The following is a 22,241-nucleotide window of genomic DNA, read 5'->3' on the forward strand; positions in this document are numbered from 1 at the left end:
GGGAGAGCACGGTAGGTCTGCTTAAAAGCAAAGAATAAAAATGATGTCTGTGCAGATGTGAAATTAACTTGGCTTTATTTTTATTCCCAAACTGCCCACTGGCCCCTTGTCAGAGACCACCTTTTGCACCACTGGATCGCCCTGCTTGCAGACTGCCCCATTACAGCCCAGATGTATGAGGACATAGCCCTGATTAAGGATCACACGCTGGTGAATTCTTTGATTCGGGTGCTGCAGACCTTGCAGGAGTTCAACATCACCCTGGAGGCATCTCTGGTCAAAGGAATCGACATCTGACCTCCTGTCCCACAGGAAAAACTGTCTTTACAAAGACAACAAAAAGCAACAAGGAGTGAATCTCGTTAGTATGCAAAAGTTCTGTCTTGCCAGTACATTGTATCGTGAACTTGTTCATGGCCCAGAAATGCAACTTTGACTTTTCTTGAAGGAAACTCCAGAAATAGTACAGGCAAATGGATAGAAGCTGTAAACTCAATGTAAAAAAGAGGATTTTGGTATAAATCTATTTTAGAGTTTATTTGCTGATTTGCTTTTTACACACTTTCATGTGAAAGAGATAGAGATGAGTATTGTGCAGCTTATTTTAAAGCTGCAGTATTTCCTTGCCATAGAAAATGTGCAGTGAGCCTTTCAGCATTCTGTGAACTTGCCTTCAGATATGCTGTATGTCATAGACCCCAGTGTATACACTCCATTTCTGCTGAGAAGGTCATTCTATAGTTTTTAAACTAATATTTTATATATTAACATTATTACCAATGTTTGATTTTTAAGGTGTTGGGTCATGTTCTGCTGCAAGGGAACTACAGATCTGATCTGTGCTTTTAATAGCTCCAAAGCACTGATTTGTCAACAATTATTTTTTTTCCTTTATTTTTGTTGTCAGTATTATTTTTAGTGAAATCCAGGAGACTGAACCGTGAAATGTCCAGAGATCAAAGTAATATTTTTCATATTGGTACGTAATTGCACAGAAGAAGAAATTAAGTCTGTTTTTTAACTGATGTTTTTTATTTATTTAACCTATCATTGTGTTTTGTAAGTTTGTCTTTAAAAAAAAAATCTCTATGATACAGCTGGCTATATTATGTTGCAATTCAGAATTTACAGTGTAGCCCACTTAAATGAAAAACCTGGAATAATTGTTCATAACACAAGAACATTTCCATTTAAACCAGCCTTTTGAAGCTTGGTATATGGTTGCTGCTGGTAATTCTCTTAACTGCTAATAAAGAGGAACATGAGTTCCCCAGATGCCAGATGACTAAATAAAAATCTTTATGCCCCATCTGAAGTAATAACAGTATACCTTACTAACAAGTATAAGTATTTCTTAATGTTTCTGAAAGGACAGTGATATTAAGGTTTTTTTCTTTTCCTTTTGAGTGCATATGTCTTGGATCCCATTGTCACAGTCTGCTTCATTTGGGATGCTTTTGTTTTTAGCAAAGAAAGTTTAGGCCATTTCTGCTATGAAACACAAACATTTTGAAAGCTTAATTTATTGGAGATCTGGAACTTGGCAAATGCCTAAAGGCATCTCTGTTCATTTGAATCCTCTGATAAAAATCTCTTTGAAATGAATATGTGACTTAAGAACAGGCTGATTTATCAGCATCACAAATTACTGTACAGAAGTTCAGGGCTGTGTATTTAAGAGGTCTCCACTGTATAAACTTATCTCAGTATTGTCTCTCTTTGGAGAAGCAGAGTCCAAGTTTTTTGGTTCATACAATGTTGTAGCACTTTTACTTTACCTACGGCTTAGTCACATCTTGTGATAGTTTTATTTCCATAATTTATGAGTATAGCACATGTATTAAATTTTTGACTATTTTTAATTTTGTCCTATTTATTTCATTATTAAACTGAGAAGTTCCTTTGTCACTACTTATCAGAGCAAGATTCTTCTTTGATTTCACAGTAGCATTAGGAAGATGTGAGGGCAATGTCTGAGCCACTCCTCACATGGGGTGGGTGCAAATTCTTTCACAGCTTACAGGAGCATTTCACAGGAGCATTCTGTGTGTGCAGGGTTGGTTTTGTTGGTGGTTTTTCTTTTGTTGTTTTTTGTTTTTCTTCCTGCTTTGGAAGGGCAAAAATAAAAAAAAAAGTTTTACTGCATTCTAAGAATTCGTATATTTAACTTAATATGTTAGGATAGTCTTTTTACACCTGGCCTAAATTGTTTATGCATTAATAATAGCAATTTTTTTGTTTTATTTTGGGTTTTTTTTTTTGTTAATTTGTTTTCTTTTGTTGTTTTTGTTTCAGCTGTCTTGACAATGACTTTTCTAGGCCTGTGTATTTGACAGGGAATATTAAGTAAGAAAGGAAGGTTCCATAGTTTGACCTTAACACTTGAGTTGATCCTGTTAAAACCATATATCTCATAGTATTAAGGGTGGACTAATTTTATCTGCATGAGGTAATTACCCTGAACTAAGGTTCTTTTTTTATCTTTTTTTTTTCCTTCCTTACACAAGTTTACCTAGTGAGACATGATATCATTGGCCTAATGGCTGTTTTGGTGTGGATTGTTTTGCCCTCATTAGGACAATTTGAGGTGGCTGGGATGGGCAGAGGCTGGGATTTGGTGATTGCCAGGGGTGGGCTCCTTGGCTGGCCCATGAGGATGGTGCTGCCCATCAGTGAGAGCACCCTGAGTTCTGGCTGTCCAGTGCAGAAGGAAGAGACAGAGATCCTCTTCCAGCTCTTAGGTTACTTTATTCCCACATTAAAAACCAGCTTGAGATAGACCTTCCTCTCACAGGGGGCCTGTGCTTGATCCTGTTGGGGTTCAAAGCACTTTCTGCTGTGCACTTCCAAGGCTGCAGGGATTTGCTCCACTGATGGAGCAGTGGAAGGTTCTGAGATGCAGCAGAACTAAAGCTGGTTTTGTTAGCTCCAAAGGTAGCCAAGGAAGAGCAAGATATTAAATACAGCCTGTGCCAGGATTTTGGGAAGAGATTCCATGTATAAGAACAGCCCAGGCTGTAGGAGCAGCCACAATCCCACCTCAAACCCACGCCCTTCTCTCATGGCTGTTCTAGCAGCAGTCCCACAGGATAACGTTAGGATCCAGCATTTGCTCCTGCCATGCCATTCTGCTGAACTTTATGAGAGCAAACGGTGTAATCAGCACCTTTTTATCCATAACTTTGTAAAATCCTTCTCCCTTTGTTCAGTTAACTTTTTTTCTTGTTATTTTTCCAAAATAAGGCGGGCAGGTGTGGTAGGTACAGTTAGTGTGGCTGTGCTGTTCTGTTGTTCAGTGGGGCTTTTTTGGTAACAGTTAATGAGAGAAGATCATCTTTTTAACAGCACACATTCATTCTAAAGAGAGAAATGCAGTAAGCAGTAAGCAGTTCATCATGCAGTAAATACATAGTGCTAAACTAGCCAAACATGTTTACAGGCTCATACCTGATTTGAGAGGAAAAATTAGGCTATCACCTATCAGTTATTTAGCCTTCTTTGGTTAACGCTACAATTATACTTTATACAAAAAGAAAATTCAAATTAATAAAGTTTGGTTTAAGTGTAATTAAATACTATGATGGTAAGTTTAGACAAAAGAAAAAAAAAAGCCTTTACCTGCCATAAACTTTAACCACCTGATATTCTGTAGCTGAAAACATATTCATGAACTGGAGACTGTTCCACAACTTTTTCCATTACAAAGAGTATTTTTCAAACTGTTCAAATGGGACTTACTAGCTGGATGACCCATACTTTTTATGTGTTTTAAATTCATGAATATGTTAAGATTTCTGCAGTGAAACTATTCAGATTTAACATTTTCTGTATATTGTCAAATGAATTTTGTCCGTAGTGAAGAGACTATAGGATACTTGAAAATACTTGAAGAAATTGTACACGTACTTCACATCTTTGTAGCTCTTTATTTTATACCTAGAGATTGGCTGTTAAACTAAGATAAAGTATCAATAGCTTATAAACTATATATTTTACTACATGGGAAAATCACTGGCTTGTTATTTTTAAGGGCCGTGTTGAAGTTTACATTATAATGACAAAACCAGGTACTGTTTTCCTTTTTTTTTTATTTTTTCCTGTGACATTTCAATCCATTGGACATTAAATGTGAATTGGATATACAAAGAGGTTTTACAGGTGTAGCTCATTTGCTGAATTGCAATAAAATTTGTCTTCTAACATGAAAAAAATAGCATTAATGTGCTATTTTCAGAAAGCCTGGTATAATTTGGCTGATCATCTGGCTCATTGCCTGGCTGCAGGTCTGTGGGACGTTTTAGTGGCTCATTTCAGGAGATCTTTGTACAGTTTTGTGTCTGATCTGTTCAGCTACAGCTGCTCCCTCCCAGCTCCAGAGGCCATCCCTGTGAGTCAGACTGCCAGCAGTGGAGGAGATGCTGCTCAGGAGTCAGGGAATGGGGACAAGGGAAGGCAAAGGGACCAGCACAGACCTTGGGAGGGTCTGTGAGCACACACACCCTCAGACGTGCTGCCATTCCCATTCCCTCTGTTTGAAAGTGTGTGAGGTCATCTCTGAATGCTCTATTCCACCAGGGAAGACAGAAGGGAAGGACCTGGATCATTCATCTGGAGGTATCTCTGGTGCTTCACCTCTCACACCCCTGGGGTAGTTTTGCATGGGAAGTTTTGCACCTGGTCTGTGGTGGAGGCTTTTTGTAAGCAAAGGGAAATAACAAATATCAAACATCAGTATTGCTCTTGGGGGAACTGCATCGATCTGCCTGAGCTGGGGTGATCCTGGGGGATGCCAGAGGGTGAGCTTGGCCTGAGCCATGCTCTGGCCTCATCCTTGGGCAGGTTTTGGGGTGCATTTGTGGACTTGGTACCTGCTGTGGGTGTGCTGAGCCTGTGAGAGACACCAAAGCTCTGCCCCCCGGGCTGGGATGGGCCTGCTGCTCCTGCCCCCCCTGCAGGGATGGACGTGGGGCAGGCCTGCATGGGGCTGAGGTAAGTGCAGCTTCATTCACCTCACCTCAGGTGCTGGCCTCAGGTTGGTCACATTTCCTCCAAGGAAAAGGAGCGCCAAGAGCAGGGCCTTGGTGGGCAGAGTGTGTTGTGCAACTGCAGGGTGCACAGGCAGGGGCTGTTCACTCACTGCTCCTGTCTGAAATGGTACCATTTGTTGTAGCAATGATTTGGGAAGTTCTCACAAGGAAATACAAATGTCTAAAAGTTATTTCACATGACAAAGTGTTTCCTTTTTTCCCCTTTTAACTCAGAAATGTGTGTGTATTAATAGGCCATGCTGTGTTCAGTTCTGCAATAAACAGGAGCTGTTCTTCATTTCAGTGACAGTGGCATGTTAAGATGCAGATCCTGCAACATTTGAAATGGCACTGGTGGATCTGATGTTTGTTTGGGGAATGTTTTTCTACAAATGACATAAAAAGACTTAGACAAGGCATATAAATTACATGGGAGGGTTTCTAATGCCCCTTGTGACCAGAGAATGCACAAATTTCCTCTGTCTCAGATGAATCCTGTGCAGATCCTGCTGGTTACTGAAGATGTGTTATTTTTACACAGAATTCAGCAACCCTCGGACACTAAGAGGGGAAGTGTAAAAATTTGAGTGATACATTTCAAAGAAAAACAATGAAAACTCTGTGCACACCTGGAGATGAGCAAGGCTTGAAACTACAGCTCTCTGTGCTTTGGAACAATTAAATATTTGAGAATATTTCCTCACTTGTCAGCATCCTACTTTGCTGTTACCATTCTGGCATCTCCCAGCCCTCCCAGTTGTTTTCAGCTGCTGTCACAAGCACTCAGCATGCTCAGTTTTGGGTCAATATGATGCAGGCCAGCAGAGTTGCTACTTCTCATTGAAGTGCAGATGAAATGGCAATCTGCATGTCTTCAGATACTGTTTGGTCATTGTTAAATGATGAAATTTAACAAGGATTATGGAGCATAAAGCAGTTTTTAACCTCAATTTGCAGACAAAAGTATTCATCTCTACTTAGGACATCAGGTGTACAGTTTTTGAAGCAGATTTTACATCCAGCTGTTCTGTGGCAGCTTAGTCTCCATCTCTCAATGTGGGGCAACTGCATGTGATGGTGAAAATGGAGAGCAGAGGGGAATTGGGGGTCTTACCTCTATGGAAGTAGCTATTTTCCAGGATCTATTTTATTCCCTGAAACTTTGTCAATTGATTTTATTTAAAATTGCTGAAAAAAATCCCCCAACAGTCCTATTTGGATTGTCTTCCTGTCCAACTGCCCTGATATGATTGTTTTCCTTTCCTCATACTTAGTGCTGAAGCTGAATCTTAAGAATTTTTGTAGCTTCTCTCCCCCATTAAAGGTCTTCATGCCCAGAGCTGTCACTGTGACTCTGTGGTTGAATAGAAATGGTTAAAAAGGCTGCAGAAAGGCATCTGAGTTGAGGTCTGAGCTTGTCTGGTTTGTGTCTTTAAAGAGATATTTTAATGGCAATTCCTCATCATAAACAAATGTGTGTTATATGTGAAATAATAGCCAGGATCCTTCACAAAACACTTTGAGATTTATGTGTAAGAAATGGCTTCATTAGCTAAGATAAATTTGATATTGTTCTGTTTGTTTTCCAAGCTGCAGTGAGGTCTTTTGATCTAACTCAGGCATTCCCAAATATTTATGTCTCACTTTATGTTTTAGTTTACAGAAGTAAGAAAGATCCTTTGCTTTTACGGTGCCTCAGGAAGCTTTGGATATTTTGGTTACTCTTCAGTGTCTCTTGCTGGTTTTTCTGCTACACTCTTCATATGTGTTCTTACTTTGTCTTTTGCAAATCTTGTGATGAAAGGTAATTAAATTAATACTGGTCGAGTTCATTGAGGGGACTTGACTGGGCAGTGCCTGAACTGAGTGCCAGCTTTTCTGTGAGGGGGTTTGAAGCCATGTGCCTGGATGGGAGATGGCTTCTCTGTCCCTCTGGGAGAGCTGTTTATGGAGACAGCCTGGGTGAGAGTTGTGCAGGTGTGCCAATTCCCACCCCAAGTATGAAGGTTTGTTCAGGAGATCACGGAAACTGTCGAGAAACCCTTCATTCATTTATTGCTTAGGGCTGGAGAATCCTTGGAGTGTTTAATGAGCAGCTTTATGTATTTATAGATGAGATTGCCTAAGACTGAAACCGTCCAGGAGACACAAAAGGTTGCTTCTCATTGGATTCAAAAAGAGAATAACTTTGATCATTTCAAAAGCAATGAAGCCTGATGCTCCAGTGAGAAAGGAGAGTGGTAATTTATAGCTGCCATTAAGGAAACAAAGACAAAGACTGAGGGAAAGCTTCATTCTGAAGATTTACTAATGTGTATAAACCGCCCTTGCAACTAGAAACTGCAAACTGCTCGGTATTTCTCACAGAACAAAACAAAAGGGAAAGGGCAGTGAAATGGGGATGGGAGGGAGGGGTGGAGAAGAGTACTGCCTGCTCTTGCTCGCAGCCTGAAAGGTCAGACATTATTTAGGAAATGATAATTTCAGTGAATAATGTATGAGCCAATTTTACCTGCCAAAGGAGCGACAGCTGTGTGAAATCCCTGGCTGGGAATGGAGGTGGGATGGGGCTGGCTTGGGGGTGGGGTGATGCGTGGCTTTTGCCATGGCCTTCAGCCGGGGGGGATTCACGCTCTGCAGCGGGGTGTAATTACACGGTAAAAATGTCAGTATTGTATTGAACCAAGGCAATGGAGGCTGGAGCGCATCGCGTGTGTTCGGGCTGCCACATCTTGATGCTCGGGCTCGTCCGCGCCGGGCGATGCTTCCCGGGCCCGGGGAGCACCCGCTCCGGCGTGGGAGGCGCTCCCGCTCCGGCGTGTGAGGCGCTCCCGCTCCCGCGTGTGAGGCGCTCCCGCTCCGGCGTGTGAGGCGCTCCCGCTCCCGCGGTTGCCAGCGGCTCCGCGGGACACCTGTGTTGGGGGCGCCGCAGGTGTGCGGGCACCGGGGCTTCGGGGGGGCGGGATGGGGCGGTTCGTGAGCCGGCAGCGCCCACCGCGCCCGGGGCAGCGGGGCAGGGCCGGGCAGGGAGGGGGAGGCCCGCCCAGCCCTCGCCGCCCCGCGCCCGCTGTCAGTGCGAGGCGGGCCGGGCGCCCCAGACACTCCCTCGGCCGCCGCCTCCTCCCGCCCGGCGGCGGCAGCGGCAGCAGCGCCATCCATGGGGTCCGGCGGCCGCCGCGGCGCCACGGGGGCCAGGGCGCTGCCGCTGCTGCTCCTGCTGCTGCCCGCGCCGGCCGGCCCCGCCGCGCTGCCCCTGCCCGGTGAGTGCCCCCCGCCCCTTCCCCGGTCCGTGCCCCCGCTCCCTGCCCGGTGAGTGCCCCCCGATCCCTGCCCCTGCCCGGTGAGCGCCCCCCGCTCCCTGTCCCTGCCCGGTGAGTGCCCCCGCTCCCGGTCCCTGCTCGGTGAGCGCCCCCCGGTCCCGGTCCCTGCCCGGTGAGTGCCCCCCGCCCCTTCCCTTGCCCCGTGTATGCGCCCGGGCCCGGCCCCCCGCTCGCCCCAGCCCCGCACCGCGGCTTCCCCCACGGGCACCGCACGGTCCCGGCTCCTCTCTGGGCCGGCGGCAAGGGAAGGGGCCGGTGCCGGTGCCGGTGTGAGGTGCGGCCGTGCCCGGCGCTGTTCGCAGGGCGCTCGGGCTCCGCGGGTGCTGCCACCGCCGCTTTCCCGGCGGTTCCCGCTGCCCTGGGAGCGGGGAGAGCCCCGGGACGGGGCACCTGGGGAGCGGGGTGTGGGCGCTGTGTGCCGCGGGTGAAGCTGCCTTCGGACCCCGCGGAACCAGCCCCGGAATTCTCCCGCCGCCGCCTCCTGCCAAGTTGAAGGCTGCGGTGTTTGCTCACAGTCTCGTTCCTGCAGGGTCTCTCTTCTGCTCGGGATGCTGTCACTGCAAGGGGAAATCTCTCTCTCTGTGCCTACGGATTTTTCCTAGCCCTCTTTTCCACGCATTAGTGATGCGGCTTCTTGTTGCGGTTCTTTACCGCACGGTGCAGATCACAGAGGGGCGGTGTAAAAATAACCCCGCTGAGCTGGGAGCTGCCATCCTGCCGCTGCCACGAGATCTGCTCCCTGTCTCTGTGTCCTGCCTTAGAGGCAAGCCCCTCCTTGCCGGGTGTTTTCTGGGAGTCCTCTTGCCGGGGCAGGTCTGTGCCCCTGGCTCGGGCAGGGCAGGGGAGAGCTGATGGTGCCGAGGGCACACAGCACGTGTGGCTGATGCCCCTTTATGCCCGCTGTCTGTCTGTCCTTCCTGCCCATCCTTTCTGTCTGCCCCACCTGCTGGAGACCCCTTAGCTATTGCTCGTACCCTTCCTTGCACGACTTCTTCCTTCAATTCACTGCCTCCCTATTTTTCACTGGCTTGACTTCTCTGCTTTGAGAGGGAGCCGATTCTGCTGCTCTTCCCAGCTGCTTCCCACTGTTTGCCCCCTTCTCCTTTCTTGCCGATGGCGGTATTTGGGACCCCATCACTGGACCTGTGTGCACCTGAGAGCCAGGGAGGCACTGCTGCTCTAACACTGGCTCTCTGCCTTGTTCCTCACTGCCAAACCCCATTAGGAGTTAAAACCAAGAGAACACTTTCTGCAGTTGGCAGCTGCTGCAGTACCTACAGGCATATTTTGTGATTGGGGGAAAGGAAAAAAAAAAGAGCAGGATGAATGCTATAATTGTAAATGGGAGAAGTGCTGGCTGAAGTTTCCATTTGGAAAGTGATCCCCACCATAAAAAGTGGCTGACTATTGAAGTAGCTGCTTTCTGCTGATACTCATGCACTGCTTCTTGTTGTAGGAGGCACTTTTTGTACCTGCATGGGGTGTTGCTCCTACAATTCTCCCTTTTAGCCAGTTGCTGGAAATCTTCCTGTCTCCGTGCTTCAGTTTTCTTCTGCTGTGTGAAAAGCTTGTGCTGATGTCTTCTGCTGCCTGTAACTTTTCTTCCTCTTCTGTCTACACTTCTTCATCTCCAGGACTTCTTCCTGTTGGTGTTTCCTTTTCTCTTCATTTCCTCTTCTCTGAAGTTTCCACCTGGATATTTTGCTTCAGTTTGCTGTGCTTTGAGATGGCTGGCCAGGTGATTTGGCAATGCTGTTCCCCAGACACTATTCTTGTAGTAAAAAAAATTATTTTATGATTATACATCTGTTTAATGGTAAGTCAGTCTTTTAACTTGTTGGTGGTGACTTTGAAAGTACATTTCAATCCTCTCCCCTTGTTATTTTAAAAATCCTTGGGCTTCCTGCAGGAGATGCATGGATGTGATCAAGAACTCTTTCAATGACTGTTTTTTGTTTTTAATGTATTAACTCTTTCAATGACTGTTTTTAATCAGAAAGATTGACAATCTCTGATGAATCTCTGTGAACCTATCAGCTGAATTTCACAGAGCATCTAACCCTTACGAGATTGTTTTGGGTGCATTTATAAACAGTGCACAAAAGCTTACCATGGGCTTATCTGAACTGCATACAAATATATCTCTGTGCAGGTAGAATATGACAGAAATTGAAGTGCAGATGCTGTCTCTGCCTGTGTCTGTCCTGGCACACAAAACCACACAATATTCTTGTGGGCACCACAGAGAGGTGCTCAGCCTTGTCATCCCCTCGGGGATGTGCTCAGGAGATGTGCCCTGTTCTCCTGCTGCTGACATCCCTCCTGAGCCTGCTGTCTTTTCACAGATGTGGACGAGTGTGCCCTGGGGCTGGATGACTGCCACCCAGATGCTATTTGTCAAAACACCCCGAAGCTGTACAAGTGCATGTGCAAAATGGGTTACACCGGCGAAGGGAGGAAATGTGAAGGTAAAAAGAGCACAGCACTCTGGCTGTACTAGCATGGAGCATTTCTAAGGAAATAGAGCCACTGGAAATAATGAAGGATGATTTTGAAATCAAAATAGTCATTGTTTTGTCACCTGATTCACTTCTTGTTTACAAAATCAAAGGCAAACCTTGCACGGATTTTCACCTGTTCATTTCACTCAGCCTGATAATGAGTTTGTTGTTTATGGCCTAAAAAGCATAAGGTAAAGCTGCCAGGGGGTTTCAGGGTTTTTTCTCAGTCATTCAGCAGGAAATGCATTAAATATAGTGGGTTTGCAAGACAATGACCATTTTGGACAGCAGTTGCTGCTCACATTTTGGCAGTCACATCCCTGTCTATAACACTCAGGCAAGCATCCATCATACTGACTTTTGCTTTATTCCTTAGACATTGATGAATGTGACAACGACTTCAATGGGGGCTGTGTCCACGAGTGTTTCAACATTCCAGGGAATTACCGCTGCACTTGCTACGACGGCTTCATGCTGGCTCACGATGGCCACAACTGCCTGGGTAAGGGGTGTGCTCACAGGCAGGGTGGGGGCTGCTGGAACACACCCTGTGGCTGCACCCATGGGGAACCTGCCCATCTCTTGGGCTCACTCAGTCCAGAGAGAGAGGAAATGTTGCTTGTGAGTCTAAGGGTTTTCAGGTATCATCCCAGTGTGGCTCTTTCCCCCCCTCTGTAAATGAGGATATCTGTGCTGTATTTCTCTGGAGTGCTTTGGGTTTAAGTGGGCAAAATGCCACCTATTATTATGCTAAATGAGTTTATATAGAGGAACATGTGCTATCATTGTCCTCTCCGTCCCAGAATTAGCTTAGGATCAGTTGTCAGGTGTGTTTCCAGGCTTTGGGATCTTCTCTCTCAAATCTGTCTGTAATAGGGGGGCTTCTCATTCTGAGTATTCCCAAAAGGAGAGGATGTTTGGGAGTGTTTGTGATGGAGGCCATTGAAGAGCAGAGGGGCTGACCCTCGAGCTGGTGAAGCTGTCCTGCTTCCTGGGCACCCCTGTGCTCACCCTGTGCCACCTGTGCCATTTGCTTTTCCAGGGATGGCTCAGTTTCCCTCTAGTGCTGCACTCCGTGTGGATGTGCCTGGACACACCTCCATACCCAGGGCAGTCAGAGGGAACCTTGCCCTCCCTGCATGATTGCAGTTCATTTGGCTGGCTGCTCCCACTGGTGTGTGGCACATCAATCAGTGTGTGTGGGGGTCAGACCATCCCCAGGCTGTGTCTTCTGCAGGGACAAATCAGGAAACTCTGCAGTATTCAGTGGGATTGTGTTGGGTTTTTCCTGCTGGGAACCTGTTGCCTGCCCAGCTTTCTGCAGTGTAGGTGGAGGAGAGGGTGAACTCCCCAGGTTCCAAAAATCTCAATAGAGAGGGAAACAAAATATCTGCGGATACTTTAAAATAACAGAACATCCATCTTATTTTAGCGTTTGTGTAAACACAGAGTGGAGTTCAGCTGAGGTTACCATGAAGGGCTGGATGTGAAGGAGCACTCTGCCTCTAACAATGGCACCAAAGGCATGTGTGCATTCTCCTTGTACCCAGGGCATGCTTCAGCTGAACTCTTTGTGACCACTGACATAACCTAGGCCAAAACCTACCACCTGCGATGTCGCTGGGAAGCTGCTCAGCATTGCATGGCAGACCTATAAAATAAAATAAAACATAATGTCATTGACATACAGTGAGGTTTTTACCACTGATGTGCCAATTTTGAGTTGTGATGTAAACGTTAAATAAATATTTTGGCATGCAGCAAATTGGATCACATCTTCTCTTAATCTGTTTATTTACTTTGTTCACGCCAGGGTTGCCCTCCTCTCACCCTTATTTTTGAAGATCTCTGCTGTGTGCCTGGGTTTAAGCCAAATAGACAATTACTTGTTGGAAAGAGATGATTTTTTGAAAGCTTTCCAAGGTCTGTAAGACAGAAACATCTGCTGGAGTTCAAATCTGTAGCACTAAAGACTCGTGGTGGCTGTTTATTCATGATTGTTTGCACATTCACATCACTGCAGAACTCTAAAATACTCAGCTTCTTTGTGATGGAGATATGTCAGCCGCTCTTTTTCTCCAGCAGGTCACATTCCTTTGCCTCCAATTGGCTTACTCACTGCTTTCAGTGGACATTAAATCTGTTGTAATACCATGTTATGCTTCTTACTAAAAGCCTCTCTTTCTCCTCTTTTTTTTAAAGGACAGCTGTTTTCTGCCAGAAATGCTACAATGTTAAATTAAAAACATTGTACTATTAGCCAGGAAAAATGAACAGAACAGGGAGCAAACATGGTGCTGCAGATGAATTTGCAAATGAGACCAGTGCTTTGCCTCAGCAAGGTTTTGTTCTGTTTTTAAGGGTCTAAATGTTTTTTAGTTCCCACTAAATGTTCTGAAAATTAGACTAGGAGAAGTATTTGGCAGTCGTGGTTACAAAAACCTGTGCTTATTAAGGGGTACAGTTCCAAAGAATTGGAGGTTGGGATGGGCATCCTGTTGTTCAAAGGCTTAGCTGAAGTTTTTCTACTCCTTGGTTCTCTTGGTTATCTTGCAAGCAGAGCCCTCCTGTGTTCTCTGGTGTTGTTGAGACTCTGAATGTTGCAAAATCAAGATTAAAACTGCTTCCAGAACTTCTGCTCTTGTCCTTGACTGCAGTCAGTCAGCACAGGAGCAGCCCTGACGAAGAGTGATGATGTCCTAGGCTTGAGGGAGGAGGGTGATAAACCAAGCACCAGAAGAGATGTGGTGTGTGAATTCTAGCTAGGCTGAAAGTAAGGAGCAGGGGATAGGTTTTTAGCTGAATTTATTTTGAGGCTTGTGTTTTTCTTGTTCCACCTTTGCTTTAGGATGTGGAGCTTCCTGGGAAAAAGAAATCTCAAATTGGAGAACCAAAACCAGTATAACCTTTAAAGCTTGGATGGGTTTGGAGCCAAAGGGTGGCTGTCCCATGGAGGCAGCCAGAGCCACATGTGCTTGCTGAGCTGGATGTGCTTGGGCTGTGGATTGGGGGTGCACTGAGGGCAGGGAATGTTCCCTGGGTACTGGGGCTCCTGGGCTGGCTCTGCCAGGGCTGTACCATCAGCTCTGCTGGGCTGGCTCTCGGGCACACTGCACACCCGGGAAATGTGCGTGCAGCTGCAGAAATGCCCTTTCCCAAGGCTGACAGCACAGCAGCACCCACAGGGCAGCCGGGGTGTCTCAGCTGCCTGGGTGCCTCCAGCCCGAGCTGGTGTCTGTCTGTCTGTACCGTGGTGAGGGCACAAAGCTCATCTCTGTCCTTCCCTCTCTCTTTCAGACACAGACGAGTGCATGTTCAACAACGGTGGCTGCCAGCACGTTTGTGTCAACACGGTGGGGAGCTACGAGTGCCGCTGCAAGGAGGGATTCTTCCTCAGCGACAACCAGCACACCTGCATCCACCGCTCCGAAGGTACCGCCCCGCCCCTGCCGGCGTCAAGAGCCACAAACCAGCTTCAGAAGTGTTCTTAGGTTGATGTTTTCAAAGCTGTGAAGGGGCTTCAAGTCCTCGCTGCTTTTGAAAGGAGCAGTGTGTCAGGATCTTCTAAGTGGCTTTGAAGAGCTGCATCCCTTCCTCTCTTTGATGCCGGCTGTGTCTGCGGTGCTGAGCCTGCTGAAGGCTGTGCTGCTGCACCCCCGGGTCCCTGCTGCTCTGCTGGGCACCAAAACTCTGCCCTAACCCAGGGAACGGCGACAAATGGAAGTTCTGGGCATTTTCAGTGGCTTTAGTTACAGGGCAATAGCTGCACTACCTTCAGATACCTTTTAGATTCCCTGTAGAATGTTTAGGTTTCAGCGAAGAGATTTATTGTTTGTCAGCCCCAAAGGTATTCAAATCTCGTGCTTTGTTTTGAGTGAAACCTTTGTGAAGCGACCTTTGAGAGATCAGAGTCTTGGATATCTAATTAGGCATCAGATGGAACAAAATTATTTTGGATGCCCTTAGGGAATGCTTTAAAGTGGTTGCTCAGATCAGGGAGTTGTCCATTGAACTGTACAGTGAAAATCTCAGTAAGAAGTGCTTAGAGCTGCAAGGCTTTCTTTAATCTATGGCTTATTGTTGGCATAACTATAAGAGGAATCTGAGCATGAATAAACAAATCTCACTCTAAAAATCCCCAAAGTGAAGAGATCAACATTTGTAGACATATATGGCCATCCACAGATGAGGGTGCTGAGGTGGCTGCCATCTGACAGAGCTGAATTGATCTTCTGTTTGGATTAGGAATTTGTGTCCTCAGCTCCTCGGGCCCTGGGCTTGGTCCCACAGGGGTCTGGTTCAGGCTGCCACTGCAGGGGCTGGGCCAGAGTGGGGACAGGCAGGAGGGCAGCAGAGCTGGGACAAGGCACAGCAGGGCTGTGGGTTCTTGTGCACCCATGGAGGGGCTCTCTAAGGACTGAAATTGGTTGCTTGAACTCCTTGTCGTGTCTGATGCCGAGAGAGGAAAAACTTCCAACTCTTTTTTCATACTTGCTGCTGCTTGAGTACCTTCTACTCTCTTGAACTGACAGCAGCAGCATTCCCTGTCACTAATATTTGCTCCCTTATTTGTACCTTTGGAATTCTGTCTCTTTTCTTCAAGATACATTTAATTTCTCTTAATGTTCTTTTCCCTAAAAGGCCCTTTTTTCACAATACCAAACATCCACAAAACATAGGTATTTTTCTTTGAAAAGGAAAAAAAGGGGACAAAAAAGATGGATTTTTTTTCCATAAAACCTATGTAATAGAATACATATTTATCAAAACCAGTCTTAAGAAAAAGCCTCAGCTCACTCTTTTGCCTGTTTTTTTTTTCTTCTTAGTAAAACATTGAGGTACTTGTTTTGCTTTCTTTAGAAGCCATTTTTTCAGGTTTCATGCTGTGACTCTTTCCCTTCTACCTTGCCCCGTCCCCCGTTCATTACTGTAAAGTGCTGCTGAGGAATCCCCACCTTTTTTTTAACCTTTTTTTTTTCCCTTGGGTGGGCATGTCTGTTTTAAGCCAAATCTCACTTCTTTATCTTTGCCCTCACTTTGTTCTCTGCTTTTCTGCTCATTTCTGTGACTTGTGTATGCATTGCTCAGTGTTTGTACTTTGTTGGTTCTGAGACCTCACAGCATTGATCAAAGCAGATTTTGGCTCCTACTGCCTAGACCATCTATTCAGTTTTGCTTCTTATCTGTAAAGTGAGGGAATATTTCCTTCCCTGTCTCCCAGACCCATTAAGATTTTCATATATCAATGTCTGGGAGACCTTCCCTGTGGGCTGCAATATTGGCATTTAAACACACAGAAGCAGAGGGACCTGGAGGTTAAACCACAGGAAATGAAGGTGTCCTGGGAAGCTGTGCACAGTCCTATTTTCTATCCTTGTTTTCCTGCTGGAATGGGCTGCTCTTCATCTGTGTGGGAGAAGGAATTACCCAGGGAGGCTGTTAAAGCAGCTGGCAGGGCAGCCATGCTGGTGCATCTCATTTCTGGGTTCCACTTGCTCCATATTAGGGAATACAAAAACTTGAGGGAAAAGAGAATTTTTTTTGTGAGTAAATACCTGGTGCATCTTTGTGGCTGCTGTTGCTCTGGATGGCAAATCGTGCTGCTCTCCCTTGTGGTATCTCACAGTCATAGCTCTGCTGGTTGGTCTGGATTGGTGGAATGGAGGGGATCTGTGGGATGAAAGCCACGTTGGAATCCTGTGTGAACTCACACACAGGGCACCATCCCAGCTGTCCCTCCTGAAGCCTTGGCTGCAGGGAACAGGGAGAGCTGGAGAGCTTTTGGGGAAAAGTTGCCTTAACACAAGCATGTAAAAAATGTGGTGAAAGACTAAAGCATTCCTGGGGTGTCCTGCTCTGCTGGCTCTGCTGATGCTCCTCACCATTTTTCTATTCTCTCAGAATGTCTGATAGCTCTTTGTACCATTGCATCCTCTCTCTCTGTCCTACAGAATGGCTGCTTGAGCCTGCCCTAAATGGAGCCTTAATGCTCTTAGCAGATTGGGAATGTTGTCCTGACACCTTCTGTGCAAAAAAAAAAAAAAAAAAAATTTAAACCCAGATCATACATGTAAGAGATTAATTTAGTGTGACCTGATAGGGAAATACTGCTGGCTTTTTTTGCCTGTGTTTTGCCAGTGACAGGAGTGCTCAGATCTCAGGTTTGCTGGGTAACTTCAAGAAGGTCCTGTTGTCAGAAGGGTCTCACTTGGCTCGGGGTCTGCTCAACCACAAAGGCACTGGAGTCACCTCTCCTGGCTGAGTGGGACAATCCAGAGCCATCCATCCCCAGATATTTGTGGGTCTGTAGGGCAGGGTCTCCTACAGGAGAAATTGTCTATCTGGGAAGTGTGTGGGGAGATTTGACTGAAATTTGGTTAGGGTTTGTTTCTGGACCACAGTCTGCCATTGCAACAGCACTGGAACAGTGTGACCTAGGAGACTTTGTGTGCACCCAGGAGTTTGCACCCACACAGCATTTATGGCTTTACAGACATCTCTTTAATACAACCTTGTAAAACGGGGCTGAGAGAGATCTACCAGCTTTGGAAACAAGAGCAGTCCCAAAGTAAATGCTGGAATGTGTGGATGTGGGTATCCTCTATGAAACTGCCTTTCAGGTCAGCCAGATTTTGGTGGGTTTGGTGGAGTACCTTGTTCCACAATGGATACCTTGTTATTAAAATGCATCCTGGTCTGGAAAGCACAGTTTGAGCTTTCTGTGGAGACCTGATTGAAGTCTGCTCACTCAGAATGGAGCAATCCCAAATGGAGCATATAAACCATTTGTTTGGTGCCAGTGAACTTTACCAAAGTACCTGCTTGAGCAGTTTCCCCTTTGGTAGCTCAATAGAGACAAAAGAATAACTTTGTTGACAGAAACTAAGCTGCTAATTCTCTTAATGCTCTCTAACCCCTCCGAGCTAACAGACCAAACCATGCTGCATGCTTAAGAGCAGAACTTTCACAAAAACACCAGAGCTAATGAGGCTAATTTGTGGCCTCATGGGTTGTCTCCTTCCTTGACTGACACAATAATGGGTGACAGCTTTCCTGTGGGCTCCTTGGGCTGTGCCTGTGTGCTGCAGGATTTGAAGCCTCATTGTCTTGCTGGACTTGTGGAGAGCTCTCACTGTGGGAAAGGAATCAAAAAGCCAGTAGAGCAGAATAATCTGGGCTCTGCAATGTCCATTCTTTTGTTGCTTAAAGCTGTCTTAATAGAGAAAGGGTCCTGTAGCTGGTGCTCCAGGGGGTGAGAATAGCAGTGTGGAAAAAGGACCTAATTGAAGTGGAGTGGAATAATGGTGACCTCTGCCTCACAATGCAGTGGGTTTGCTTCACTTAGTAGTAAGGCTGAAAAAAGGGCTGTGTAAGTTTAAAAAATATACATGGTGTGGAACTGACAGTCCCTTTCCTGCAGCATGGTCACCCTTGCTCTTCTGCTCCTGATTGTGCCTCTGCTCAGCTCCAGAGAAGTTCACTGGGGTGGTGTGGGATGAGCCCTTGCAGCCAAACCATGTTCCACTTGGTCTTCATAAATGAAATGTTCTCACTGGGAAGAAAGAGCATTTTGGTGTAACTTGTCCTTTTCAAGCCAAATGTGCCCAGGCAGAGAATTTGATGGTAAAGGTGTGCTCTCTGTATACCCCAGGAGAACATTCAGATGTCTTCTCTTTCCTGGTTTTGTAGCACTGTAGAGGACTCCATCAAAACCCAGTGGTATTCTGTTAAAAGCACACCTATTTGTTTAATTTGGTCTGTTGATCCCATTGGGTAACTCAGCCAGCTGCTGGGTGTTTTTGTGTTGTGTGTGTGCAGGCTGTACCACCTTCTTGCAAATGGCAAAGACGCTGATTGCACTGAGCCATGGAGCAAGGGGAAAGAAGCTCTGGCAATAATTTTAGAAATTATTCCTCCCTGTTTAATTGACTTAATATTTTTTGCAGAGGCTAGGAAAAACACTCTGGCAATTGACTGCTGTGCACGAGCTGGCAGAGATAAAAATGACAGGAGGTGTAGCAAAAGAAATCCAGTCATCAGTGTCACACTGGTTTTTCATTTGGTTAAAGCAGACACTGGCACTAAATTCTGTCTAACTGGGAAGGTGTGCAGAAATACACAACACTGTGATAATACCCAGTGAGGTTATCTTGGGTGGTGTGTCCTGAAATCAGAAAAAAAAAATTGAAAACAAAATGGTTAACAATAAAGAAAATTAATGTACAGCATGTGTGCAATCTGCACATTGGCCTGCTCTGAGCTAGGACTCATCACTTGGTCACTGCTGAGATAGGTTATGACTCTGGGAATCTGCTTTGTAAGCCAGGAATTGAAATTGGGATGACCCTTGTGATTGCTGTTCTAAACATTCCTGTGTCTGCTGGCTGCTCTTATAAGCAGAGAAATAAGAACTTCATTTTAGACTTGGACATTGCCACATTTGTAAAAGAAATGAGGAGGTTTTATGAACACCTAAAAGGATCAACTGAGAGCATTGGATGAGTATGCAGGTGCTGTACAAATCTGTGGATGTTGCTCTTTGACCTTGCAGTCAAAGAACAGGCACAGAAAAGATCACAGAAGGAGAAACCTTGGGGCCAGTGACTTTGCAGGACCGGACTCGCTGCCTTTGCTCTCTGTAAGCTGAAACTTCTTGTCCCAACCCTGCAGAGTCTTCCCAGAGCTAGAGACTTAGTCTGTGTGTGTGTGTTGAAGTGACCTTGTTGCCTGCACACAGAGCTGCTGAGGGTGCTGATGCTCTGGTACCTTTCCTGTTTTACAGAAGGCATGAGCTGCATGAACAAAGACCATGGCTGTGCCCACATCTGCAGAGAAACACCCAAAGGAGGAGTTGCCTGTGAATGCCGACCGGGATTTGAGCTGTCCAAGAATCAGAGGAGCTGCATTTGTAGGCAACATTCTGCATGTGCTTATGGTTCCCAAAGTGAACAAATAGCGTTCTGTTTGCAGTCAGATGGGACTTGGTGTGTTTTAGCTAACATGACACACCTGAGCTGTGTGTGTTTGAACTGAACCAGAATTGATGTCTTTTCTGGATGCTGTCACACAGGTCTGTTGATTGCTGTAGTGTCTGTAGTTTGGGAGTTGTGCCATCACTCATAACACCTGGAAGTTCAGCTCCATGAGACAGCTGTGCAGTGTCTCACTGTCACAGAGCCCTTCAGGACAGGGGTGCATTGGATGCTCAGGTGGCAGTGGGGTTGCACAGTGTCCCTCAGAGGTGCTGGAAGTGAGAGTGCCATGTGTTTTCTCCCCAGTGACATGCAACCACGGCAACGGGGGCTGCCAGCACACGTGTGACGATGCTGAGCACGGGCCCGTCTGTGGCTGCCACCCCAAGTACGTCATGCACGTGGATGGCAAAACCTGCCTGGGTCAGTATGCACTGCAGGGAAGGGCTTTTCTGGGGATGGCCAGCTCCAGGAGGGTGTGGTGGTGCTGTGTGGGCAAGATTAGTGCTCCTCATAATGGTATGGCTAGAAAATGTCAAGGAGTTCAAAGTTAAGGAACCTGATAGCGCATGGGTGAGTTGGTTGGGTCCAGGCAAGTTATGCTTCCCTATTTAAGTAGCTACCTAATACTATTGCAACCTGTAATTATCACTGGTTCCCCTGAAACAGGAGGCCTGTCACCAACCAAAGCAGGCTTCCTTCCCTCTGGGATGTCTTGGGTTCAGTTTCTTCAGTAGTGTGAGCGAGGAGTACGTCTGTAAAAACTGGGACTCTGAAATCAATTGATGTGTAGTTTTGGGAAGGCAGTTATCCAGTAAAGAAAGCACTTAAGATCTATAAACTCTTGCAGTCTCTGGAAGAGTTTGTTGTCTGTTGATTGAAATCAAATGCCGAGGGATGACTGGCTGGTTGTTGTAATTAGCCCACGATGGATGATGACAGCGCACTCCTAACAGAGCAGCTCAGTCAGCTCTTTCATCTTGCTGCTGTTCACTACATCTGTAGCACATCTTTTGTTTTGTTAAGGATACTGAAGCAAACATGACTTGTAAGGAAGCCACAAAAGCAAAACATTCTCATGGTTTTGACTGAAGGGTCTTCATGATTTTTATTACTACTTGCTCTTTAAAAATAACTTATTTCTGCCGGGTCAGTTCTGACTGTCCCTGATTCAGTGTGTGATGGAGCTGTTTGTGTGTGTTGGATGTCAGATGAGCCAGGGCACCTTTACTCACTTGCTTTTTTTGTGTTCCTTACAGAGAGGGAAGAAGCTGCTGTTGAAGTTTCTGAGGGAAACACCACAGCAGCAGCTGATGTGGACAAGAGAGTGAAGCGACGCTTGCTTATGGGTAAAAGTGCTGAGGCAAAATAATTCTGCTGCCTGTTGAAACCTTTTAGACTGAAGAATTATGTGGGGCTTTTTTGGTTTTTCATGGTAACCTTCAGCTCTGGGCTGAATTCTGACTGACATGATCCACTCTCTCTTCAGGAAGTAATATTATTCCCTAGTGTTCAGACATGCAATGAATAGCCTTATTTTCGAAAAGAATGACAGAGGAAGAAAGAAGATGCACTCTGTCTTTCCTTGGAGGTTGGACATAGCCTGCCAATACTGCATGTGAGATGAGAGACTGGAAAGGAATAAACCAGTAAAGCTCTCAAAATTTGACAATAAGTAGCATATGCTTGATGCTGCAGAAAATGAGGATACAGAGCTAGAAAGTAGATTTCAAAAAGCAGACATAAAAAAGCGTTCTTTGCAGCTCTCTCAATCAATACATGTAAAATTGTATTTGTCCAGCCAGTAAGACTGATTAAGGTGGTTAGACTGATGACAAGAGGATGAATTCAAAAAGGAGTGAGTTATTTCTGTTTGGTTGGATGTGAAGGACTGTGTTTTAGGAGTGCTCACTAGCAAGGTTTGGTGAGATTCAGGCATGGTTTGCATAGCAGGAAGTTTGTTAAGGATAGTTAGTAAGGAGAATTAGTAAGTTAGAGGAACAAACTTTGGTTGGAATGGCACCTGGGCTCCCAGGCTGAGGGGATGCTCATGAGGATGTTATCCACCATGACTGGGAGCACAGGTAGTAGGGAAGATGAGTTGGGAGGGATTCAAGAAAACTCATTTAGTAGTGCTGAGTGTGACCAGGTGTCTCAGGGGATCAGCCAAAATCCATTGTGGGCATAGGGAAACTTGACTGGCAGTAACAGATTCATCACCAAGCAGCAGGGATTTGTGTTTCAGACACAAATGGAATACCCAGAGGGCAGAGTTTTGGTTTGTAGAGTTCCCACAAAAAGCCTGGAAGTAGCTGAGGCAGGGATTATGCCAACACATGTATTTAGCAGTTGTTTGTGTGTTCTGGGCTGAATGTTTGAAAAGCAATGTGTTGGGACTGTGCCTTGTGTCCCATGATGTTT

At 45.9% G+C, this 22,241-nt stretch overlaps 2 protein-coding genes across 4 annotated transcripts in view; both read left to right on the forward strand.

Moving 5' to 3' along the window:
• The window catches only part of DENND5A (DENN domain containing 5A), a 62,751-nt gene extending 60,840 nt beyond the window's left edge, over nt 1-1,911 (forward strand). For all 3 annotated transcript variants that reach the window (XM_036383573.2, XM_036383570.2, XM_036383571.2), the window contains one exon: nt 114-1,911. In XM_036383573.2, coding sequence (XP_036239466.1) covers nt 114-297 — 184 coding nt within the window. In that variant the 3' untranslated portion in view covers nt 298-1,911. The remainder of the gene's footprint in view (nt 1-113) is intronic.
• An 8,118-nt stretch (nt 1,912-10,029) lies between these two features.
• Nucleotides 10,030-22,241, forward strand: part of SCUBE2 (signal peptide, CUB domain and EGF like domain containing 2) — a 36,897-nt gene continuing 24,685 nt past the window's right edge. Inside the window, exons 1-7 of the mRNA XM_036384175.2 lie at nt 10,030-10,163; nt 10,693-10,815; nt 11,225-11,350; nt 14,146-14,280; nt 19,631-19,756; nt 20,127-20,243; nt 21,080-21,169. Coding sequence (XP_036240068.1) covers nt 10,097-10,163; nt 10,693-10,815; nt 11,225-11,350; nt 14,146-14,280; nt 19,631-19,756; nt 20,127-20,243; nt 21,080-21,169 — 784 coding nt within the window. The 5' untranslated portion in view covers nt 10,030-10,096. The remainder of the gene's footprint in view (nt 10,164-10,692; nt 10,816-11,224; nt 11,351-14,145; nt 14,281-19,630; nt 19,757-20,126; nt 20,244-21,079; nt 21,170-22,241) is intronic.

This window comes from Molothrus ater, chromosome 6, assembly GCF_012460135.2.
Source record: "Molothrus ater isolate BHLD 08-10-18 breed brown headed cowbird chromosome 6, BPBGC_Mater_1.1, whole genome shotgun sequence".
NCBI classification, from domain to species: domain Eukaryota; kingdom Metazoa; phylum Chordata; class Aves; order Passeriformes; family Icteridae; genus Molothrus; species Molothrus ater.